Genomic DNA, 24,947 nt, shown 5'->3' on the forward strand with positions numbered 1-24,947 from the left:
TAGCAGCTGTGGAGCTTTCGATCATATCACATGATCTTTGTTTGCTCAGTTGTCATGAAATTGTGTTTTGTTATTTTAAGCCACGTAAATGCATTCAACAAACATCCTATTTATTATACACCTTTTAACACGAGGTCATTACTGACTTCTTCGACAAAGGGTCAAGCTCCATTTTCTGCCGTGTTAAATGATCTGCAGGTGCGTTAATAATATGAATATGAACTGGTTAATGTGCAACCAAGAGGAGCTGAGCTTCATGTGAACTTTTAGCTTCCGCTTACGTAGCAGCTACTTTTACCACAGCAGTGGATTAGGCATTGCAGAGCCTATTGTTCAAGCCTGCAGAACTCTTGTGGAGGGTTTTTCGCTCTTATTATTCCTCTTGTCCCTCAGATATAGTGGGCAATGAAGTTCACCACGTTGTTGAAATGATTATATTTTCATAATGGAGCCCAAGACTGAATCTAAAAAGCCGTGGTCAAAGGTAAGAAAGTCTTTAGCCTGTTGTCTTGAAGCTGCTGGTTAACAAGGAAACCAGGTGAGTTACGTAACAATCTGCTTGGTTTTGTAGATTCCCTGTCGGGGAATGTGTAAAACTCTATAAGACGAGATGTGAACAGAACACACCAGCAGGGAGAATCATCTATGATTCATGCGCTCACTGCAACAGAAGTTTACAGATTCACAGTTTGGACATGGGGCGACAGCAGAAGACGGGTTTGATGCTTTTGGTAGAGAAACAACGGAGTCTCTATTGGTTTCAAGGTTATCCTGAGCTGTAAGAGCAACTCCATTCATTTCTCTTGTATCTTTATATACAAAGACTACGGATTAACATCCAGAGACTCTTGTTGTCTAATCACTTTGGACACAGCGTGTTAATACACCTCCACATTGAGCAAGTGAATTTAAAACACAAGCTGCCAATACCTCCTCTGCTGGGAGATCAGAGCCCAGAGCTGTAAACCTTCAATAATGTCAAGCGTTCCTCCTCGAGTGTCTGAGCGAGGAGGCGCAGGAAGAGAGACTCAGCCACAGAACGCTCTGATTCCTTTCCAATACCGCTCAGGGATGCTTGAGTCCAATTCCCCCATCTGCTAGTTGTAACAGTTGTGAAATGAATAATTGGTGTCAAGTGGCCCCTGTGATGCCCGCTGTGCTGCTGAGTGCTCATGCGAACACAAACACAACTACTTGACGCACAATCAGGACCCGGAGTGAGGCTTGAGTCCATCCCAATTCATTATGTAGACGATGTTCTCAAGCGTCTTGACTCGTTGTGACGTTTCATTCGTTCATCCTTAAAACAATGCAGACTCTCCTCTTTAAAACACCTTGTTCAGAGGGGGCACGGTGTGGGGAGAGGCGTATTTAAATTGTTGTACTGTAAATATTGAGGCAGGAAATTGCAGGTGTGTTCAAACCTGGGTGTGGAGATAAATACAGCCAGCCCTCCCTGGTACACACACTCCAGCTCTCACACACACACAGGAGGGAAAGCCAGCGATACTTTATAGAATAAAGACTAATCTACCTCCACACCTCACAGGGGACAGCGAGGCCTTCACTCCGCCAGACACAACACAAGGTAAGATACCTTTATTTTGGTGACTTACTTCACTGTGTTCTTCTTTAACATCTCTCTACCGCCTTCTTTTATCTGAATCACTGCAGTTTGCAAATGACACGTTTTTTATTGGAGCATTTGTTTAAAGAAATACGTTTAAAACAGACTTTTTTAAACCTACATGATGAAGAAGGCGAGCGCATTTAGAGCATTTAACAAAGCTCATTGTTTGCGTTGAGTGAATGGACACGGCAGGTTTATAGAAGAGGAACCAGTTTTTCCTGTCACAGTAATGGACACTGGTCTTCAATTGATCTTTTCAGAAGGGATCACATTGCCAAGCACAATGGCTGCTCACAACAGGGAGTTTCCAAAACAAAATCATGTACAACTGGCAATAAAGTCAAGTAATTAACCAATTCATTCAAATTAATCAGTTAAGGAAGTCTTTTCCACCGAGATGTGTCAAAGTTTATATATAGGAAATCTAATTAATACAATTTATATAATAAACTAAATACTAAAATTCAGTAAATATAAACAAATAAATCAGTAAATAAAAATGTAAGTATGTTTGCTTTAAATATGAAATATTATACGCATACTGAGGGAAATGTTATTTTAGAGACATTGATGTGTTGGGTGTGGCCTCTCCTTTGTCCAGATAACAAAAGGAAATTGTCAATAGATGTTTGGGCCGGTGAATAACGATGAATGTGAAATTATTATTTATTTATTTATAACCTTTATTTAAAGGCCCTGTCACACATATCCGTATGACAGAAACGTATGCCGGCGCATACGAAATATCAGCAATACGTTGATATAAATTAAGGGTAAGTTGTGATCGTTTGAAGGACGCAGACGATACGCCGAACACGCCAGACACACGGCCGTGTCACACAGCTCCGTATGGCTGAAACATGTATATGAAAAGTAGCTCAAAATGTGTCAGAGTCCAAATACGTCCAACTTTTCCACAGCGGTGTTGTAGCTGACGTATACATAACGAATACATAACAAATTATTATACGCATGTCAAACATTGATAGCGTATCACTTACTTACTTATACAAAACGTATCAGAGCGTCTGGACAACGGAGCTGGAAAAGTGCCGTCTGGTTCACGTCATGCTGATGCTGGAGAACGGCTAACATGCTGAACGCTAGCTGTACTGTAGAAACACGTTTAATAAGTTACTCCGTCGTCAGGCATCCTCTTAACATCGGGTAGGAATAGGGTATCCACTCGTTATCAATACATTGGCTGTAGGGTTCACCGTCAGCCGACGTAGCCTATATCTAACGTACCGCTAACGTATTCACGTAGGTATTTACGTAGGTAAATATTCACGTACTATATTCACGTACTATATTTACGTAGGTATTCCGTATTCACGTTCGTCTAACGTAACATCTGCATAACTTATGAAGCACACGTCGGGTACGCCCGGTAATTTTGAACATGCTCAAAACATCAGCGTTCAACAACGCACCCCAGCGTAACACAGTGAGCTCTTAACAAATACTAATTATACCTTATATCAACGTACACCAGCGTGTTGCCAATATTTTGTATACGCCATATTTTTGTATACGTTATGCATTCGTTGGGTATTCGTCTGATACATTTTGTATAAGTAAGTGATGCGCTATCAATAGGTTAGACATGCGTATCTGTATACGTTCACTTCTCCGATCCGAGCCGATGAAAGGTTGGATGTATTTGGACTCTGACAAATTTGCGTATGCATATATACGTTTCTGTCATACGGATATGTGTGACAGGGCCTTTACCAGGATATTTCTCATTGAGATTAAAAATCTCTTTTGATAAATAACAGAACTTTATGACAGCACATGCTACGTGTATGTTAAACAAATTAAAAGCAAGGATGTCTGTATGCAAAGCACAGAGTTGGGTAGCTTCAAGCTGTCTTTTTAATTTAGATTATGTCACTTTTAAATGAAAAAATAACCCAATCTTCCTCTTACAAATTAAAATGTATAAGTAATAAAACATAATTCAACTCAATTTAGTACACTCACTTGGTCTGGTATGACCAGCAGACCAGTTTTTAAAATAAAGTAATAATTGTCAAATTAAAGCTCCTTATATAAATACAACTCTCTCTATATATAATGTAATATTAATAATGGCCTATGCATAAGATATTTGAGTTGTAGGATTTTGCAACTTTAGGCCAAACCCTGTCAAGTTATTTAAATCTCAACCCTTTTTTCTGTTTGCTCTGTGCGTCACCTCTTTTTATCTGATAAGTGAATTCCTGAGCCTTGATAATATTAATAACGGGTGTGGTTAACATCCTGGAGTACAACTGATCGGTCTCACCTCCCCTTACACCACCCGCTCCATCAATCACCCGGTCAGGCACTTTCTTCTCTCCACCTGGAGCAAAGATTAGACTGCACGTGTGAGCCGATGAATTATAGCTGCGTTATTTCTCTGGAGAATAACTGCAACCACAGCTCCCCCCCCCTCCCCCCCCCTCCCCGGCTATTTGCAAATCACATCATGTATGGATCCTGTATTTGTATTCATGATATGTAGCATCCCATAGAGCCTGTTTCCATACAGCATGTCACCACCGAGCCCACATCCTGAGCTCAGCTGGTGATACAGTGTGTTTGCTTATCTGCACCGTTGTTTGTGATATCTGAGTCGAGAGGCTCAGCTGATTGCACAACTTGTATGTTGCTATGGCGCCAAGCAGACACTCATTAGGGGGATTAGAGGTGTTTCGCTGTCAGAGATGCAATCTTTTCAAACGATTCACTCGTCACTTTAGAGACATCTGTTTCCAGTGAAAAGATAGGGAGCTTGCAGGATGAGCCATGAGGAGGAGGAGGATTGCAATTGCAATTGAATATGCATTTAATATGTAAAATAAATGCAGAAATAGGGCCCTTGTGATGGTTATTTTAATGTATCATATCATTTGATTATTAAAAGGATGTTTTGTTATCGTTGGTTGAGGCAGAACTCATTGTAACTACTTTAAATGTTGTTTTGTTTTAACACATTTTAAGATCATCATACGTGTTGTATGTAAAGTAATAGCTGTCAAGTCATAATAGTGCAGTTCTATGTACAATGCTTACATGAAAAGTAGTGAAATAGAAGTCTTAAGTAGCTTAAAATGGAAATACTCAAGTACCTTAAAACTGCGCTTAAGTTGAGTTAAGTCAAATTCCACCACTGACCATAAATCCTAATAGTTCGAACATATATTTAAAGTTTCTGTATAACGTTTGCTCATGTATGCATATATCACCTGCACATATTTACATTTCTTTACACAGATAAACAGTTAAAAACAACGTCATTTCTTCCTGTTTCCTGCTTTACATGTGTGTTTGTTTCAGTTCAGCAGAATGATGAACGATGACAACCAAGACACGTTTAAAAAAGTCAGCAAAAAGCCAGGCCTGCAGATATGGACCATCAATGTAAGTCAGCCCTTGAGCAAACATCCTATTATTATTATAGCATGAGAATATTACCGGTCTTATTTGTGTTTCTTTGGTTATTATTCAGAACATGCAGATGGAGCCTGTTCCAGCTCAAGGCTTTGGGAACTTCTTTGAGGGCGATTGTTACATTGTTCTTTATGTGAGTACAAAACTGCGCTTTAACGAAGACATGTGATTTAACGGTGTGTGTGTGTGTGTGCATGTGTGAGATCTGTGTGTCCTTCTGTGTGTTTTACCAGATAAGTCAGAGCAAGGGCTCGGGCCAGTCCGCTGACATCCACTACTGGATCGGCACCTCCTCCTCTCAGGATGAGCAAGGTGCAGCAGCCATCTACGTCACCCAGCTTGACGAGCACCTGGGTGGGAGTCCGGTCCAGCACAGGGAGGTGCAGGGTAACGAGTCACCGCGATTCAGGAGCTACTTCAAAAATGGCCTCATGTGAGTGAAAGAGGAGGAATGTGAATTTATTATAATCTTCCTGAGACATGGTTTACTTCACTAATCCCTCTGCATGAAATCATTATGACACAAAATAAACCCCACAGTTTTCCTCTCGCCCAGCTTATTAACCTCTGACTTTTCGTTTGCTTCATGCTTATGTAATATTGAGGTTACATGTCAAAATGAATAAAAACACAACATGCACTCAGGCGCTTTTGCAATAATCCCTGCTTCGTGTGTGTGTGTATGTGCATTTTATGACACTTGCACTTTGGTAATGTGCGCTCGCTGATCTCTCCACAGCTACAAAAAGGGTGGAGTTGCTTCAGGTTTCCACCATGTTGACACAAACGTCTACAACGTCCTGCGGCTGCTGCACGTCAAAGGGAGGAAGCATGTCACGGCGAGAGAGGTATGCACAGCAGAAGGTTAAAGGCTATGACTGGGATTAATGCTGTCTGCCCTCCCACTGGAGATACCACAGGCGTCACACAGCCGCACTACAAGGGGTGTTGGCTCTCCCTCTTAAACTAATGATGGCGTGCTTGTTGCCATAGCTGTCAAAGTGGGTGTTAATTGCCTGAGGAGTGGTGTGACTGTGGTATTTAATTACTGTTCCTATGCTAACATTTCTTATGGACTGTTTTTTTTAAATTGTTTTTATGACTGCATGTACTTGCCATTTGAATAAAGGTGGAGGACTCTCCATCATGTTAAAGTGTGTGTGCGTGTGTGGCAGGTGGACGTGTCATGGAGCAGCTTTAACAATGGAGATATATTCCTGCTGGATATGGGGAAAGCCATAGTGCAGTGGAACGGCCCCCAGAGCAACAGGAGAGAGAAGCTCAAGGTAACGTAACGTTCACACTTAGTTACTGCAAAATGACACACGAGAGACGAGAGTATTTACCTAATGCAAAAAACTATTAATTCTAAATACTTTGTTTGCAGGCAGTCTTGTTGGCTCAGGACATCCGGGATAGGGAGAGAGGAGGCCGGGCTCAGATTGGTCTGGTGGAGGGCGGAGATGAGCGGGACTCCCCTGAGCTCATGAAGGTGATGATGGCGGTGCTGGGCCAGAGAACTGGGCAGCTGAAGGACGCCATTCCTGATGACAAACCTGACCAGGTGCAGAACACCAATGTCAGACTCTACCAGTAAGTTCCTTGATCTGTTGGATCGTCGCTGCAACATGTTGGAAAATATTGAATACAATCCGACTCTGTTCTTCCTCGTTTTTCTCTCCACAGCGTCTTTGAAAATAGCGGGAACCTGGTGATTCAAGAAGTGGCCACACAGCCCCTGACGCAAGACCTGCTGCACTCCTCTGTAATTCTCTTTCATCCTTCAAACATGTTCCTTAGAGACTGAGAGAACACAGGACTCGTCTCATTGTTCCTTTATCTCTCACTGTCAGGACTGTTACATCGCGGACCAGAGAGGCTCGAGTGTGATGGTGTGGAAAGGCAAACAGGCCTCCAAGGAAGAGCGGCGAGAAGCTCTCAACAGGGCGGTGGTGAGTTTACTAAAGCCAGAGCAATACTTACTCTACAAACTCTCCCTTTCCTTTCCTCTATTTAGATCTTTAGAATAAATAATATCACGGTTCTTTTGTTTCACCAGCATCGAGATAAATGGTAATACTTTATCACTGTTTCTACCAGGGCTACATCAAAGCCAAGAACTACCCACCCAGCACCAGCGTGAACGTGATGACAGAAGGAGGAGAGTCAGCAATGTTCAAGCACTTGTTCACATCCTGGAGAGATAAAGGGCAAACTCAAGGTCTCGGTTCCACCTACAGCGTGGGAAAGATAGGTAAACGTATACATATCATACGTATCCTGCTTCCTTTCACAATAAGAGCTTATTGTAGATCCTTTTTTTTACTTCTTGACATAATCTACATGATTAAAAAGGGAAAAGGTATTTGAGTTATCAATGGTTTGATGCTGAACACATTGGGTCTCCGTACAGCAAAGGTAGACCAAGTGAAGTTTGACGTGATGGAGCTCCACGCGCGTCCCGAGCTGGCGGCACAGCAGCGCATGGTGGATGACGCCTCTGGAGATGTTAAGGTGGCGAGAAAATGCAGAAAGTTGATGCCAAAACACACAACAACATTCTCCAGTGACAGCATCTGTAAGTGATGTCATGAGAGGGAATACGCTGAAATGTTCCTGTTCATTCTTTATGTCTCGCTCAGGTGTGGCGTATTGAGAACGTGGAGCTGGCCGAAGTAAATCCAAGTACATATGGACAGTTTTACGGAGGAGACTGCTACTTGGTGCTGTACACATATCAAATGTCAAACCAGCAGCAGTACATACTCTACATGTGGCAGGTCAGTACTGTCACAGCAGACATATTTCACTTGTTTGCTTTCTAGCAGCTAGTCTGTATTAACTCGAGTTGACGTTTCTTGCACCAGGGCCGTCATGCCACTACAGATGAGATTACAGCCAGCGCCTTCCAAGCTGTCAATATTGATAACAAGTACAATGGAGCCCCGGTCCAGGTCAGAGTCATCATGGGAAAGGAGCCTCGCCATTTCCTTGCTATTTTCAAAGGCAAACTCGTCATCTTTGAGGTGCGATTGTTTTATACTGAAGATTTATGTTTTGATGGATTGCAAATAGTAGAAGAAGGCTGGAAGAATTGTTATTGCAATGTGATATAAAAATGTTTTATTTCTCAAGGGGAAAGTGCTCCAAACATAAAAAAAGACATGAATCCTACATTGTGCATCCTACATCTCTGCATGTATTTTATGTATATGTGTGTGTGTGTGTGTGTGTGTGTGTGTGTAGGGTGGTACAGGCCGACCTGGTGTGGTCAACCCTGACGGAGGTGCCAGGCTCTTCCAGGTGAGAGGCACCAATGAGATGAACACCAAGGCCACCGAAGTGCCGGCGAGGGCCTCGTCTCTCAACACCAACGATGTTTTCCTGCTGAAGACCGACCATATGTGCTTCCTGTGGTATGGAAAGGTACGCGCTTCGTTATGGAACACTATAACAAGCTTCACAAGCCTCTCAGGGAAATGAGTCTGAGTTTGTTTGATGTCTGCTTCTGTCTGTCTCCAGGGCTGCAGCGGGGATGAGAGGGTGATGGGGAGAGCGATGTCTGATGTGCTGTCCAAGCAGGACAAGCAGGTGGTGATGGAGGGCCAGGAGCCAGCTGAATTCTGGGTAGCTGTGGGAGGAAAGGCTCCCTATGCTAGTGACAAGAGGTAAGCACGGACAGCAGCAGCATCACACCTTTGAATTTGGTGATATTATTGCACTTTCAATGAAATTGGACTCTGGTTGGGTGTCTTGCTTACTAATACTTCAGAGATTAACAACTGTAATCATTCAACCAGGCCTTGTTGTTCTCTACATGTTTCCTTTTTAATATATATTATAGTATATAAAGCAAGAAATAACAATAACAACATGTCATGAACAAGGATTCCAAAACTCGTCCAAAAAGACTCCAATTTTGAGACATTAATAAGATTACATTTAAATCTGCGTGGATTAGTTTTAAATCGAGGTCAGTGGAATATGCCCAATGTCATCTGAAATATAATGCGTGCACACACACACACACACACACACACACCACACACAGCAGATTATACAGTTGTAATGACAGTCTGAGCTCTGTGTTGTTTCAGGCTGCAGAGGGAGGAGCCTCCTCACAGTCCGAGGCTCTTTGAATGCTCCAATCAGATTGGTCAGTTCAGGATGACAGAGGTGGACGACTTCGCGCAGAGCGACTTGGACGAGGAGGACGTGATGCTGCTGGACACCTGGGAGGAGGTGAGGGGCGGCGGTGACCCAGGCTGAGAGCAGCAGCACGAAGAAACTCTTCTCGCTGTAGAGAAGCCAGTATGGCCCAAGTCAACCAGTGACCTGTGAAGTTGTAATATTTGTACTTTGTAACGCCTATAAAGTGATAACAAAAGTGCCTGTCATGCTAACTTGTTAAGTTAGCTTAACCGCACAGACTTACTTTGGTTATTGATTCCTCCTGGTTCTGTTGATTGTTGAAATTCGCAAGTTGAAATTCGCAAGTTGAAATCGACGCGAACGGACGGTTTTTGTGAACTTTTGTTTCGATACCATTTAGTGAGAACACCCGGGTTTAGTTTTGAGTACACATGTTTTGATTTGATTTGTGATACAATACACATTCATACATTCAACACACACTCGCTTGTGTGACTTACCTCAAGTTGTCGGATCTGGGATTCGAACCTACGTCTCCAGGTCGCAGGGCAAAGTCCTTAACCACTGGACCAACACAGTGATACAGAAAATAAAACATAATAAGAATGGAACCGAATACATTTCAGTCTCCATCAATCTGCAGAGAAAAACTAAAGCACTTTATTAAAGACACGTAGTTCACAGTGCTCAGGGGGGGTGCATCACTCTTTATATTCTTTCTCCAAATGCCCTCAGATTTTCTTGTGGGTTGGAAACTCAGCCAACCAGTACGAGACCAAGGAGGCGTGGAACAGTGCGCAGGAATACCTGAGGACCCACCCTGCGGGCCGCGACCCCGACACACCCATCATCTGTGTCAAACAGGGATACGAACCCCCCACGTTCACCGGCTGGTTCAACGCATGGGATCCTCATAAGTGGAGCGTGAGTTTGTGGTTTGCGTGATTAAACAATTACATATCACCGGTCGCCGTATTCTATGATGACATTATAGTGTATTACTTTAACACAGATGATTGAAAAGAGACCTGAAGATACAAATCATTTTGAAAACTAGAAAGAACATACGTGTGGATGATTTCGTGGATTGTTGAAGATGAAGACGAACTCTGCATGCTCACTAATTTTCAATCTTGGCTCACTTGATCTTCTCAACAGGGAGGAAACTCCTATGAGGAGATGAAAAAAAAGCTGAGTGATCCAGCGTCTCTTTCACAGATCACTGTTGTAAGTGATTGATGAACACTAATCCTTCCATTGATGGACTAAATGCACTAATAATGACTAATGTGTTAAATAACACTGTCACTAATCTGTGAATACTTCTCTCATATGTCATGTAAGAAATACACTAGAAATATGATTTCACTCGGCCATGTGCTTCGTTTGCAGGATCTGAACAACGCTAATCTCAATAAGAGTCCAAGTGGGGGGAGTTATAGGGCCCCAGGTGGCCCCACAAGCTCCCCTCCAGTCTACAGGTTGCACGGAGGAGATCTGTCCCCCAGACCCTCTACCCCCACCAGCCCGTCCATCCAGAGAGCCCAGCCCTCTGCGTCCATGACCCTGTCCCCCTCCTCGAGCTTCACTCCATCCTCCCCAGCTGGTGGCACTGTGTCCCCCTCTGCTGGAGGCTCCGGGATGTATCTGAACCCGGAGCTCCTCATCAATAAGACCCCCGGTGAGCTGCCGCAGGAAGTGGACCCCGGCCTGAGAGAGGTGGGTGCAGAATTATGGATGCATCATCATGTGTTGTTGATTGTGTGAAGGGCTCAGGGAAGTGTGGGGAAGTCAGTTAAAAGTGGGGATGGTCTGATCGAGTTTTTCTTTTACTATTGATCCTGATTAGTCTTTTAAAAATCAGCCAAATGAAATCCAATATTTGTTGCGTTCTTTTTCTTCATTCAGTATTACAGTTATACAGCACACTACAGCTACACTAACATTTCACTGAAATACAATAAAGCACAAACACATGATTAGTAAAACTATTTAATCCGCTCTACAGCAGAACAGCTCTGCTTTAAATAAATACAAACCTGCAGCTCACAATTTCTATACGGTTCCCTATTCATTCTTTTTAAAAACAGACGCAAAATTGCTAAAAGGAGATGGAAAACACCCACAAAGAGACAAAAAATACTACCAAGAGACTCAAAATAACTTCTAATAGACGCAAAATGACGGAAAACAATCACAAAGAGACTCAAAATAACCAAATAGGAACAAAATAACTACAATAAGGAACAAAATAACTACAACAAGGAACAAAATAACTACAATAAGGAACAAAATAGTTAGCTTAACCGCACAAAATAACTACAATAAGGAACAAAATAACTACAATAAGGAACAAAATAACTACAACAAGGAACAAAATAACTACAACAAGGAACAAAATAACTACAATAAGGAACAAAATAGTTAGCTTAACCGCACAAAATAACTACAATAAATAACAAAATAACTACAATAAGGAACAAAATAACTACAATAAGTTACAAAAATAAATACAATAAAGAACAAAATAACTACAATAAGTAACAAAATAACTACAATAAGGAACAAAATAACTACAATAAGGAACAAAATAACTACAACAAGGAACAAAATAACTACAATACAAAATAACTACAATAAGGAACAAATAACTACAATAAGGAACAAAATAAATACAATAAGGAACAAAATAACTACAACAAGGAACAAATAACTACAATAAGGAACAAAATAACTACAACAAGGAACAAAATAAATACAATAAGGAACAAAATAACTACAACAAGGAACAAATAACTACAATAAGGAACAGAATAACTACAACAAGGAACAAAATAACTACAATAAGGAACAAAATAACTACAACAAGGAACAAATAACTACAATAAGGAACAGAATAACTACAACAAGGAACAAAATAACTACAATAAGGAACAAATAACTACAATAAGGAACAGAATAACTACAACAAGGAGCAAAATAACTACAATAAGGAACAAAATAAATACAATAAGGAACAAAATAACTACGATAAGGAATTAAATGACTACAAAGACAAAGACAATCTGTCCAAAGGGCATTCCTTGGCTGTGAAGATGATTGAGTGGGATGTTTCGTGATGTAGTAACACAGTGTGGACAGCAGAGGTCAACCTAACTGTTGTGTGTCCTCTGCGCTCTCATGTCAGGATTACTTGTCTGATGTGGACTTTGAGAACCTGCTCGGATCAACTCGTCCAGACTTCAAGCGCCTGCCGAAGTGGAGGCAGAGTGACTTGAAGAAAAAAGCAGGACTTTTCTGAAAAACATGTATTATGTTGGATAACATGGAAACATCATCATTTCACCTGAATACTGTCTTTTATTGCTTTCTGATAATATCTTTAACCATCAAACACTATTTTAAATGCTTGTTAACATTGTCGTGATTTAAAAAGAAAATTCAAGGACATGATTTAGACTTTAAATTAAGATTGTTCTCAACTGTTATGCTTTGTATTTATCTATATTTTACACTGTTTTATGCTGATTTTACCATGATCGAGTTTTTTCGATATTATTGTCATTGGCTGAATCAATTATTAAATAATGAATAAACACACGAAACCTTCAATCAGGGAATCTGCTTGTTTTATTTGAGAGCTAGTGCAAATGCAGATAAGTGACAAGACAAGTATCATCTGAAATATGAACATGAAACACTCGTTCAATACGTTTAGAGCAGATTAATGTATGATAGTTAATATCTTGATATTCTCATATCGATAGTCTCACAGAAGTTGTAGGTCTGTTTAAAAAAATGAAAACATTAACAAACGTTGTGGAGCAGTCACCTCTGCAGAACAACACGACGAACAAATGATGACCAACATAAATCAAGGCGGAAGTGCTTCTTGTGCTTGTGCTTCTCGACAAATGCATTCGTCTCCATGAGCATGAACTGTTCGATCCTGAAGGGAAATACAAAGCCAGAGCAAGAAATCTATAAAAATGTTTAAATACTCTGGAATTCACAACTTATTCCTCTAATTATTGTACTTCTCCCCAACATGGAAAATATAGTTTAATGACTTTCTTTAAATCATTTACCACACTGCTCTTTCATTCACATTCACTCTTTCGTTTTTTGGAGCTCTCAACCACACTTCTTTAAAAAACAAAAAAAACAAAAGCTAAAATTAAACCACGACAGGAAAGTGTTAGGCAGACAACGATGAGTCAGCATCTGCGCTTTGGCAGATGCTAAATGTTTCCCCCCCCCCATTAAATATTGAATCAGAGTTAAATTATTATTATTATTTAGCTTTAAAACTGGACAAATTCCTATAGAGTTTCCAAAAATGCTGTCGCTGGCATGATGTTTTCTTTCTTCCAAACGCGAGCCTACTGGTCGTCCACGAGCATGAGATGCACAAACACTCCGGCGGAGCAGATGACGTCGCCTCTCTTGGTGAGCAGGGGGACGTGGCGATATCCTGGAACAAAAGGGAAGTGAGTTTACGCTTTGTCAGCAAATACCACTTGATTCTTCGTGAGGAACACAACAACATATGACTCACATGATGCTGTCTGCAACTGCTGTCACACTAACACTTACTGTCTTACCAACTGCACAACTCTTTGTGTCTTCACACCTTCACATTTCAGTCCCTGTAGTTACTCCTGACTGATCATTCATTCATCACCCCGAGCTTAATATCTTCACTATTTATATTCTACATTCTGGGCCAGAGGAATTGTGCTTTCTCCAGACTCTCTTACCGCTCTGTACACTGGTGATCGGTAGACAGTACTGCCCGACGAGATCATTCTGGGACGTTGAGTCATAGTCCTCCACCACAAACCGCAGCATGGCCAGCTCCGGGACGTTGATGTGAAACTCAAAGCGCTCATTCCACATTGGGTTGAACCCTGCGAGGATGAATTAGTGTTCAGCTGGTGCAAGTCGCTCACATGTACGTCATTCTTTTCTCCCAAGGCGTATGACATTTGTTCTTGTAAAGTAAAAGCATGGAACAATTCAGTGTGTGTGTGTGTGTGTGTGTGTGTGTGTGTGTGTGTGTGTGTGTGTGTGTGTGTGTGTGTGTGTGTGTGTGTGTGTGTGTGTGTGTGATGTGCTCACCGTTGTTTTCAATGTAGTGCGTCTCCTTGCTGGCGTTGTCTGCTGGGACGCCGTAGATCTCCACTCTGACCAGAGGGTCGACGATGGAATTGTGTTTGTCTTTGTTGATTTTAGGTAACTGCTGAGCTGAGATCACCTTTTGTATCGGGATATGAAATGCAAAAATGTAACAATACAAATATGAATATACCAGAAATGACAAAACCTTGACTCTCACCATCACATGGAAGGTCTTCCTCTTGAGCCACGGCCCGTTGGAAAGCGTGCCGGGATCAAACTGAGACGTCAGGCTTCTCTGAAACTCAGGTTTCAGGAAGTAGCCACACGCAGCGTTTGGCAGAAACCGCCCCTGGTTGATGTGCATCTCCTTGGAGGGAGTCTGGAAGTTCAACGCCACTGAAAACCAAATCAGAAAGAGAAATCCTTACTTTTAATCAAACAATTAGCGTACAGACGGCTGGATTTCTGCACATGGTAACGGCGTGTACCTATCTGGCAGCCAACGTTCCACATGGGTACCGGGTTATAGTTTGAGGAGTCGGTTCTGGAGCCCGCAGGGTAGATCCTACTGAGTTTGTCCGTGTTGTGATGCATGTAAGCGGTCGCTGCGAGAACACATTAAAAACAGCGTTTTAATGCTCTGCTCATGAGAAGTCATCAGCTGGAAGTGAGGTGATGCGACGTCGTACCTGAACTGTCAGCCAGGTTGAGAGCTTTGTTCTCCTTGAAGGACGACATCTCGTAGAAGGCCAGGTTGTCCTTGGCGTGTTCAAAGCCGTTAAAGTGGACACTCTTGCAGAACACGACGATGTCTGAGAGCGCTTTGGCAAGTTTGATTTTTGATTTCTAAAAAGGAGACGGGACGGTTGTTGAAGAATGCACATTTATTTTGTGTTTATTTTATACAGCCGAGAAGTCATTTGACCAAAAATATTTGATATATATAAAAAAAATACAAATAATAATTACAAAACAAAAGAAGAAAGTACATATGTATTGAACATGTATTACAAATGAGCAACAAACATTTGACAAACCTTTGATTTGGATTTTTGTCCGTTCTCCTTACAATCTGCAGCCTCATCCTCCTCGGACACAGTGTCTTCTTCTATGGTGCTGTTATTGTTGAGGGCGGCGTCCAGTTTGTTCAACCTCTTTCCCTTGATGAGGAACTTGCCCCTCAGCTCCTGCACAGAAACAGACACGACGTGTTCGTATGTGTTGTCGTACAAACGTAACGTCCCACGTGTACCGCTGAATGAAGCATATTCTTACTTCACAATGAAATGTGTTATTGTTGACTGCTGGTCACGCCCTCTCAGCAGCCAATGAAAGACAGGAAAAGGTTTTGGAATGCATAATTATAACTTCCTTTGAGGCTGACGACGCCACAGGCATTCTCCCATGGTTGCAACATGTGAGCGGGGGATGGGAATGTCACTGAAAGATGAGTTAATATTTCCCTATCTCTCTTTGTGTCTCTTCTAGTACTGAGGACTTCTTTCAGGACATCTGGGAGTCACAGAAGCTTATTATCAAAGATCTAATCATGTCTAAAGGAAGAAACATACGGGGGAATAGACGACCAACAATAATAACATTAACATAATGTTAAGTTATCTACATATACACCTAAACAAACACTACATACATCCTGGTGGACGAAACTCCATCTGGCTGCGACATGTGTTCTCTCACACGCTGATGATAAAATGCAAAAACTCAACACGTGGAGGAGGAGCGGAGGCTGCAGATTGATGCTGTTCTGATTTTGTTTCATTTGGAGCTCACATAACGAGGACGATCTCATCAGCTTCCTTTTCCCAGACAAATCTAACCGTTCCTTTGGTGTTGACTCAGGGCTCTATCGATTGTGCAATGTTATAAAAGGAATCAGGGAGCTGAGATCAACACACCTCAGGTGAGGGGAAGCTGGTGGGCATGGTGTTGCCCAGAGGCTTTGTGACCAAAGCCTCACCCAGGATGGAGACCAAGTGATGGGCCATGAGCTTCTGTTGGTCCACGCTGCAGTGGTTCTCCAGGGACAGGATCACCGGGTAGTCAGACGTCTGGAGAACACAAAGGAAACAATCATCAGCTCTGCACGACGAGCAAGAGATGGCAATTAAGTGCAATCCTCAATGCGTCACGTACTTTGAAGGCGAAGTCGTTGATGGCTTTGATGACGTCTCTGAAGAGCACTTTGGACGTGAGTGTGTATCCGTGGTAAATGACAGGCTCGCCGTTAGCCCCGTCCCAACAGTCCAGCTCCACACAGCGGCAGCTCTTCATCAGTGCTCTGCAGGGGAGGAACACCTTCATGAAAACCTGCACGCCACTGAGATCACTTCACTGCTGCCCTTTTATACATCGCAGAAATGTTTGCAGTAAGTTCACCTGTAGCTGGTTGCACTAAACACCTTAAGCTTTCTCCTTAAGTATTAAACATAAGTCTTGAGGGACTTACCCTGAGCGTCACACAGAATCCCTTTTAGCTCATGATTTAGTTCCTAAGTTTAGTTCCTGGGACTATCTGGGCGTAAAGCATCATGTGCACAAAACCCATGAGCAAAATATTCCACTACCTAACAATCAGTCCATAATGGTTTAAAGCTGTTAAAACTCCCCACAGTTACAGTGACGTACAGTATGTTGTTAAAAGCAGTTACTTTATGTAGGCTTCTGTGCTGCTGGGTCCTTTGAGCTGGTCTTCCATCAGGTATGTGTTGTGTGACGAGGAGATGTAGTAATTGTTGAGGGGCTGGTGCATGTCCTGATACACCTGTTTGTGTGCCGGGTTGAAGATGGAGCCCTCCTCCTGGTGCAGGTACATCAGGAAGCCATCTATGCTCAGGCACTTATTCTGCTTTGCTGGTGGACAGACAGATACGATGAATACGACATGTGGGGATGTGATGCTGTGTCTCTCCATACTGTGTAGTGACCTTTAACCCTACCTGCTCCGTCCACCTCGTACTTGTCAATCAGCTTGAGAGCGTCCTCCATGGACACCTGCTCCCTCTGCTCATTCAACAGGAAGTTCAACAGGTCCCTGGCGCTCATCTGACCCTCTGTTTGAGCGTAATTCCCATAAATCACATCTATCTCCTCCCGGTGCGTCAGCAGGTCGTAGAAGTGCTTGATCTCCGAGCCCTCCAGGGAGCCTGAATTGGACTTGTCACATTTCTATGACACAAGACGATCAATGAGATATGCCGGATTTTAAGTGTGACAAACACTTTTAATGGATACTATATTGATCTGCAGGATGCAACGTCTCATCGAGACACACCTTGAAAATCTCCGCTGCGTAAGTGTCGTCCACTTCAACGTTGACCTGCCTCAGGAAGTGCTTCAGCTCCTTCAGGGTCATCTTGTTGTCCTCATTCTTGTCTGCTTTCCGCATGCAGTTGAGGATCCAACTGGCATTTAGATGTAAGGATTATATTCAAACACGACATAACAACAAATCCAGGACGGCAAAAAGTACAACAGGAGACACATTAGAGAAAGACTCTGTGAAGGATACTGCTCACTCTTCTGCTGGCGGGTGAGGCTGCGCATGTTGCTGATGAGCTTGTCCAGGCCGCCGACCCACTGTTTCGCCTCGTCCCCATTGCCCGCCATCAGGTCGAGATTTTTCTTGCGGCCCACGAAGATGATGGAGAAGCACAGCTCTTCTGCACTGGGGTCGGTGTGTTTGTTGAGCCCCTCAGACTGACGGCCTCTGCGCACTGACTCAATGTCATCGATGGAGACTGTTAGGAGAGAGGAAGAGGTTTACAAGAATGCACTCAGAGCTTCAACATTACTTCAACATGCTGATGCTAAACTTTCTTTTTGTCTGTCCACCAAATGTAATAACAATATTACAACAATAACTTGTTTGTACTTTATTTGGCCAAAACATCCAGACAATTTTATAATTTTGCTGTAATTTAACCGTTAATCGGAGAAAGAAAGTTGCGCGCTGCTCATTCGGTCATTAGCAGTGGTAATGATTGTTTTAATATAACCATATTAAAAGGAGCTGGCAGTCACTGTTGAAGCACAACCTCCCTCAGACGAGTGGGACACAACGCAGAGCGCCACATCTTATCTACAGGAAAGCTTGTGTGTCTTCGTGGTATCTCGCTTCTGCGGCCTTCACTCACAACAGAACAACAGTTCCATATTTGCACATCCAGCAGGCACCGAGCAGCGTTAGCGTCTATCTAAGACAAACAATTACTCTCATTCCAGCTCTGTTTAAGTGTCAAACCTGAGGCACCTGAGGGAAATATATTGGTCTTTAGCTCCTAAATGCACCACTATGTTCTTAATAACACATCTCTTCTCTCATGCAGAAATAAAGAATAACATCCAGAGACCAGGGGGTGGTAGCGGGGTCGAGCCGGAATCTTGTTTACCAAAAACTGAAAGGAGCAACGGTTTAAGAGCCCTCTGAGACAAGATGGCTTCTCAGACATCTTGTTGTTGTCAGCTGAACATTCAGAGTCTTTGGAAACCCAAACACATTCCATGGAGATTTGATAACTGCACTTAAACAACAGTTTGGATGCAATCTGGCCTTCCTTGATCTCCTCGTCTCACACACTTGCAACACATCAAATACTACATCACACACACACTGAAGCTCTCTGCACACGTCGGAGGCCGGCTCTGTTTGTCGAGCAGCTTAATCTACGGAAGAGCGTGCACGGCCACGCATGATGTAATCACGCTAAATGGCAACAAACGCCCTTACAACAAAACACTAAAGACCGGGCTTAGCCAAGAGGCCATATGTTGAAGCTGGGTTACAATCACAGTGTCTCCACCCTTTACATGCCGAGGCCGGAGAGTTTAATGAAGAGCGGCCATTGTTCCTGCGACAATCAGAGACTATCTAGGGGCCGGATGAATCTAAAGGTCAGACGACTTGGGGAGAAAAACACAACAGTGAGGGGGCGGTGTGGTGAAACACACCCATGGCTTGGTGGTGTACTCTCAGCTGACTGCTGGATGAACAAAATACCTTGGAGGCACTCACCAGAAGGGGAGCGCTTGTTTAATCAGCGCTTGCACATTATCCCAAGCAAAGCACAACACTGGAGTTTGAGGTTGTACATTTGGATCATCTCCAGAGAATCCCTTCTCTCCGCAACATCCAGAGTCATTTCATCTGTGTCGCGCCAACATTGCTTGAATACCAGAGGAAATTGTGCACAATGAGATTATTGTGCAAGTGCAAAGTGCATGCTGCTGTTTCTAAAACTCTTTGACCAGCAGCGTTTAGCAAGTGAAGAGCGGGTTTTCCAGTGAGGTGGCAGGTTTAGTTAGCCAGGCCAGTGTGTGAGTGTAAACGTGACCTTACGGCGAGAACACACCAGAGCTGTGGAGCGGCCGTTTGGATGAGAGCGGCCAAACACAAAGTTGGTGTCAGAGAATACCGACGGCTAATCAGTAAACAAGGTCCTGTGACTTCTGTGACATGTTGACCTACATTACAAAGAATTTGTTCCCGGTTGAAACACATGAACACGCCGCCCGTCCGTAGAGAAGCGCACGCTTCACCGCTGCATGGTGTGTTCTCGGGTTAATATTCAGCTTGGGGTCGAGTTGGGAAATGATTATACATAATGGCATGTAAAACAATAACCACCTTCTCACTGAATATGATATGACCACATGAATAGTGTGTGCAAATAATATAAATCACCTTTTATCTCTGTGACAAATATCAGACTGACAGTAATATGAGGGAAGTGTCTCGTTAGATATGTGTGTGTGTCATATTTACAGTGGAGTGCAAAGCCTCTGACATCCACCTCATGTGAACCTGTGTGTGTGTGTGTGTGTGTGTGTGTGTGTGTGTGTGTGGGAGTTAGGGTTAGTGTGTGAAAGCTACAGATCTACAAGCGTTACATCCACATGCGTCTGAAACAAGTTGTGCGTCAGTAAAGCAGCAGATGAATCTCAAGCAGAAATGATAAAACACTTTAGAGCTGATTGGTAATGGTGGCTCGCTAAAGCCCACAGGAAGGCCATCAAACATGCATTCTTAGTTCCGTAAACAAGCCTGCGAACTCGAGGCCCAAGCTCATTTTGTCACGTTACAAAAGGCTGACGGTTCACACGACCGCTTCGCCCGATATCACCCCTGTGTGAGCAGCTACTGTGTCTTTACGAGGAGGACAAGGCACACTGTCTGTCAGTGTTTGTTCAAGGCGCTCGGGGCAGAGGTTATCAAGTCTGGAAGCAGCAGCCGCCGGGATGTGAGGGAGATCAGAGGACGTATACATACATTCACACCCTGACAGTGGATGACTGAAGCAGGTCTCAGAGGGAAATAATCTCTCCCTCACACACACACACACACACACACACACACACATGGAACAACACTAGTATTTTCCAGTCTGTCTCCAGCCACACTGCAGTATCTGTGTGACTCGTTTCCATTTCTCCACTCCTCACATATTCTGGGAGGACCCGTGGGATTTGAGGGATTGTGTTCGCAGGGAGCTATTGTTGAGATCTGAAAGGAGAACTCTGTTGACAGAATAATAGCGGGCGGATGTACAGCTCATAAAGAAACCAGGATTTAAGGTTTTAGGGGAGAAACATTTAACCATTAAACTTCCCCAGTTGATTACTTACATTACAGCATTACTATTTTGTTGTATTACACATTATTTGTAGAACCCTTCAGAGTATAGATAGGAATGATATGATATATATTGTAGCTTCAATATCATTTCAATCATTTTGCAAGACCCTAAAAGGCAATCGGCTGGCAAAGTCTAGTCTGAAAGAAGACATATCATTAATTGACTAATGCATGAAAAACTATGTTTTTGCGCAGGTCGTCTTCTTCCCTTTTTGTGCATCTTGTAAACAAAACAAAAAAAAGGATGTGAGCTTGTACAAGATGACACTCACAAGTCTGGTTTCGCCTGAATGTTTTGTGGGACTCATGCCACAAAGTCTTGCAGTCCTCCTGCAGTTTGAAGAAGCGGTTCTTCTTCCAGGACTTTGAGCGAATCTTGACCAGTTCCCCGCCGACCAGCAGGAACTGTAGATCTTCATCTCCCTCCAGTCCTGCAGGAGAGACGAGAGACGAGAGGTCACACAGAGCTACTGTTATACTGTCTTCACAAGCTACAACTCCAGGAGTAAATTGACCTTAATGTCTATAATCAGGCCCTTTAAGAACACACTTCATGTCCCTTTATAACCTTCGTTTGGCTCTGACATCGGGGTGTCGTCAGCTGATCGTGAATCGTTAACATTATCTGTGTGTACTTAGTTTACAGTGCAGTGTGTCATATAGCATTTCACAACAGATGACCGGTGCCAGCGGCCTATCATTCAGGTGAACTCATCTGCTGAGCGAGGCTTTCTTGGAAGGGTGTGTAACATCGGTCAGGAGCCACAATAAGCTCACAGGACAATGTTGTGCAGATGTGAGGTAATGCTGGTGTTAGTCAGTGCGTGTGGGTGCGACTGGACTTTGCACACAGTTCTATGAATCACGGCAGCTTAAAATGAATGTTAAATATAATACAAAGGAGTTGTGTGGAATCATAAGCAGGGCATATGAGGATAACTACTACAACAACTACAGCTGGGACGTGTCAGGGTCGTGGGCAGGACCGCAACATAACATCCCCCCCCCCCCCAGGAATGCAGCACAGACTCACAGAGGCTGTTTATGAGCCTCTCTGCAGGCAGGGAGGAGGACTGGGCAAAGCTGCTCGAGAGCTTCAACACCGCCTCTGCTCAGCTAGCTGTCGGGGGCTTAACTCCCCCCAGCGTGTAGTAGCAGCTTCTGCTCGTGTGTCATCACCTTCATCATGTTATCTACTTCACCGTGAAGAAGAGGTCTTTTAAGTCACCCACCAGCATGGAGAGAGAAGCGCAACAAATACTTCCCTGTCATTAACATGTACACACAATCATACTGCGCACTTGAGGGGAGTTTATCAGAATCAGATGAGTTTCTGTTTCCCTCTTTTCTTTTTCTTTGTTGCTCAAGTGATCAGTTCCAAATGCAAGTGAGGCAAGCTAGGGCAAGATGGCAAGAATTACAGTGAAATGCCCCGGAGCATTCTCACACACCACCTTTTTGTTTTTTTTTCCCAGTAATAAAATAGGTTTGAGGAACAAGATGCTCCAAAACTCCAAATTATGAAAAGTTTGAGCGACACAAACAAGGTGGTGCAACAGGTAGTTACTGAATAAGAGACAATAGTTGTAATGACTGTAGTCGTGTATTATTTGCTCTGCAGAGCTTTATAACACTTTGCATTGCACTGTTTTGCCCCCCCCCCCCCTCCTCTAGAGAAACTCACCGCTGCAGGCAATGAGGAAGCTTTTATAAAGCCTCTTCACTGCACTATGCATACTGTGTATTACCTCCCAGCAAAACAAACACAAGTTACCCTGCAAGATTACATATGATCACAGATTTAGATTACGCTTTTCCAAAATCCAGGTTGTGAAAACATCATTCCGCCCCGCGCGTAAAGCTCGGACACATTTCGCACCTTTTGGGGGACTTACCTAGTCGTTTTCCATTCTCCTGCGCAATTTTTTTCACCTTCTCCTGGAAAGCCTGTTCTTCGGATTTCGTCCTTTTCGGACGTTTATGTAAACAAGACATTGAGGAACAACTTTTTTTTTTTTTACAGTAATAACACGAAATATCCAGTGAGTGTTTAATGTGTGCTCGGTGTGGAGGAGAAGCAGACACGTAGTTCCCCTCTCACGGGGCGGGTCTAAACTCATCTACTTGCTGTTATATTCCAGCTGTGCACTGCTGGGGACTTTAAAGGCTTGGGGGGGGGGGATATCTATATAGTAATGTAATCTTACATTCACTCTTTAAATCTTATTAGTGTTCAAACTTCTTAATGTCAGTGAGTTATAACATTAGAAAACACTGACAATCTTCAATTCATCTTCACTTCATGTTCCATTGCTTTAAGAAAGGAAACGACATTATAGGCTACATTATTTTTAAATGGATGTTGCGCATGCGTAATTTACATATCTTTTTCTTTTTGGTATGCACTCGGCTGCATACCTGTTTCCAAACAATTATTATTCAAAACCATTATTATTATTATTATTATTATTATTATTATTATTATTATTATTATTAATAATGAATTAATAATGCTGTTGAATCCTCGACGAACTATTGAGATGTGAAACAGCGCCACCCCGTGGTGCGTTCAGGCCTACATCTACTATACTTGCACCCTTATCTTTAAAAATATGTGCAAGTCATTTGCAAACACTCTGGCTGCGGTCAGATATGACACCTGGTTCCATGTGTTATGGTATTCTGCTGGGGTGTAACACGTGGCATTATCCTGGCAACAACCCCCCCCCCCCCCCTAAATATCTGGGTGACAGATTTGCTGTAAAGAACAGCTACAAGCCACAGTCAACAGAAGCCGGTATTTATCTGACGCCCATCCGGGCAGCAAAGCACAAATATACAAAAACAATCCGTCATAGTTATTTTTCTTCTTTTGTTTTTTAAAGATCATGACGAGCTTTGTTGTCCCACATAGTTGGAAAGTTGTCTTGAGCTTTTCACCCATAAAAAAACAGCATTTCATACACAAAAACATACATTAGGTGCCACATTTGGCAAACAGAAAAAAGCAAAGGAAGTCCCTCAAAGCTACTCTTTGATACAGACCTATAAAATAATGTCACACAAAATGATTTTATTTAGGTTATTTACTAGGTCATTAGGTCATTTCCACTCCACACAGAAAACAATTCAGCAGGTGTGCTCTTAGAAGTAGAACATAACGACGCAGTACAGTAAATCTGTGCGTCACCAACTCACCATGTTTCGCAGCTATGCCATTTGACTCCATTCTGATTGCAGTCAAAATAAATCACCACGCGCCGGACTAAAGTCCTCTTCTGCTCCAGAGTAGTGTCAGCTTTATTATAGGTGTTATCACAACATTGTCTGTTTGTCCTCTGTAGGGAAAGATCCAACCTGTGTCCCTCTGTGAGCCGACTCACACAGTGCGCAGTTAATACCAGCCCAGCAGACTCTTATGCTGCCATCAGTCCACACCCACTGTAACACCGGTCTGACAAGTCCACCACTGTGCTCTTATTACTTTTATTCAGCTCGCTGCCAGCGGAAACTACACCTTTGGATGGAATTCCACCAGCTTAGACTAAAAATAAACACTTGCACAATGTAAACCTTGATAGGACAATGTTATATGGACGTTTTACTATCCATTAAATCAGTGCTTTGATTTTATGCAGCATTCTGGCACCTCCTATGTAAGTGGCGTGATTTATGTAGGGTGTTGCCCTGACCTGCCATTATATAGTCTGAGGTATGATCCTGCCTCTCCCCTCTACCTTTTTACACTGTTCAGTTAATGTCGGGAGTATCATCACTCCACATAACATCACACCAGTCGTCATTATCTCGGAGGTCAACTGATGACAGCTTCAATCCTCAGTAGACATTTCAGCAATGTTGCTTCAAACAGAAAAATGTGCAAAAGCAACAATTCAAAGTTAAATGAGCAGGTTAGTTATCATGCATGCCGAGCCCATCTCTTGTGAACACACA

At 42.9% G+C, this 24,947-nt stretch overlaps 2 protein-coding genes across 5 annotated transcripts; one reads left to right on the plus strand and one right to left on the minus strand.

The window, feature by feature from the left end:
• The first annotated feature begins 445 nt into the window (after positions 1-445).
• On the plus strand, positions 446-12,826 carry vill (villin-like). 2 transcript variants are annotated; one of them, XM_029457736.1, is made up of 21 exons: positions 446-484; positions 1,550-1,588; positions 4,955-5,038; positions 5,127-5,201; positions 5,302-5,501; positions 5,808-5,916; positions 6,244-6,354; positions 6,456-6,661; positions 6,755-6,833; positions 6,922-7,020; positions 7,169-7,322; positions 7,482-7,582; positions 7,711-7,848; positions 7,936-8,094; positions 8,315-8,494; positions 8,591-8,736; positions 9,166-9,310; positions 9,956-10,144; positions 10,379-10,447; positions 10,613-10,939; positions 12,408-12,826. In XM_029457736.1, the coding sequence occupies exons 1-21, from the start codon at positions 446-448 to the stop codon at positions 12,519-12,521; spliced, it is 2,763 nt and encodes a 920-aa protein (XP_029313596.1). In that variant the 3' UTR covers positions 12,522-12,826. The 2 variants fall into 2 exon arrangements, with proteins under 2 accessions (XP_029313596.1, XP_029313597.1); XM_029457737.1 differs by lacking the exons at positions 446-484; positions 1,550-1,588 and having other exon boundaries at positions 4,964-5,038; positions 9,956-10,148; positions 10,383-10,447; positions 10,613-10,749; positions 10,804-10,939.
• A 5-nt stretch (positions 12,827-12,831) lies between these two features.
• On the minus strand, positions 12,832-24,353 carry plcd1a (phospholipase C, delta 1a). Of its 3 annotated transcripts, none has more exons than XM_029457739.1 (15): positions 24,192-24,353; positions 21,266-21,424; positions 17,871-18,099; positions 17,634-17,763; positions 17,299-17,527; positions 17,011-17,212; positions 16,496-16,640; positions 16,258-16,410; positions 15,379-15,528; positions 15,031-15,187; positions 14,830-14,946; positions 14,559-14,737; positions 14,342-14,477; positions 13,981-14,130; positions 12,832-13,694 (listed from the first exon to the last, which is right to left on the minus strand). In XM_029457739.1, exons 1-15 carry the CDS (start codon positions 24,220-24,222, stop codon positions 13,603-13,605), a joined length of 2,259 nt encoding a protein of 752 aa, XP_029313599.1. In that variant the 5' UTR covers positions 24,223-24,353; the 3' UTR covers positions 12,832-13,602. The 3 variants fall into 3 exon arrangements, with proteins under 3 accessions (XP_029313599.1, XP_029313598.1, XP_029313600.1); XM_029457738.1 differs by lacking the exon at positions 24,192-24,353 and adding an exon at positions 22,889-23,082; XM_029457740.1 differs by lacking the exons at positions 21,266-21,424; positions 24,192-24,353 and adding an exon at positions 18,712-19,665.
• Positions 24,354-24,947: the final 594 nt, after the last annotated feature.

Source organism: Cottoperca gobio, chromosome 20 (genome assembly GCF_900634415.1).
Source record: "Cottoperca gobio chromosome 20, fCotGob3.1, whole genome shotgun sequence".
NCBI classification, from domain to species: Eukaryota; Metazoa; Chordata; class Actinopteri; order Perciformes; family Bovichtidae; genus Cottoperca; species Cottoperca gobio.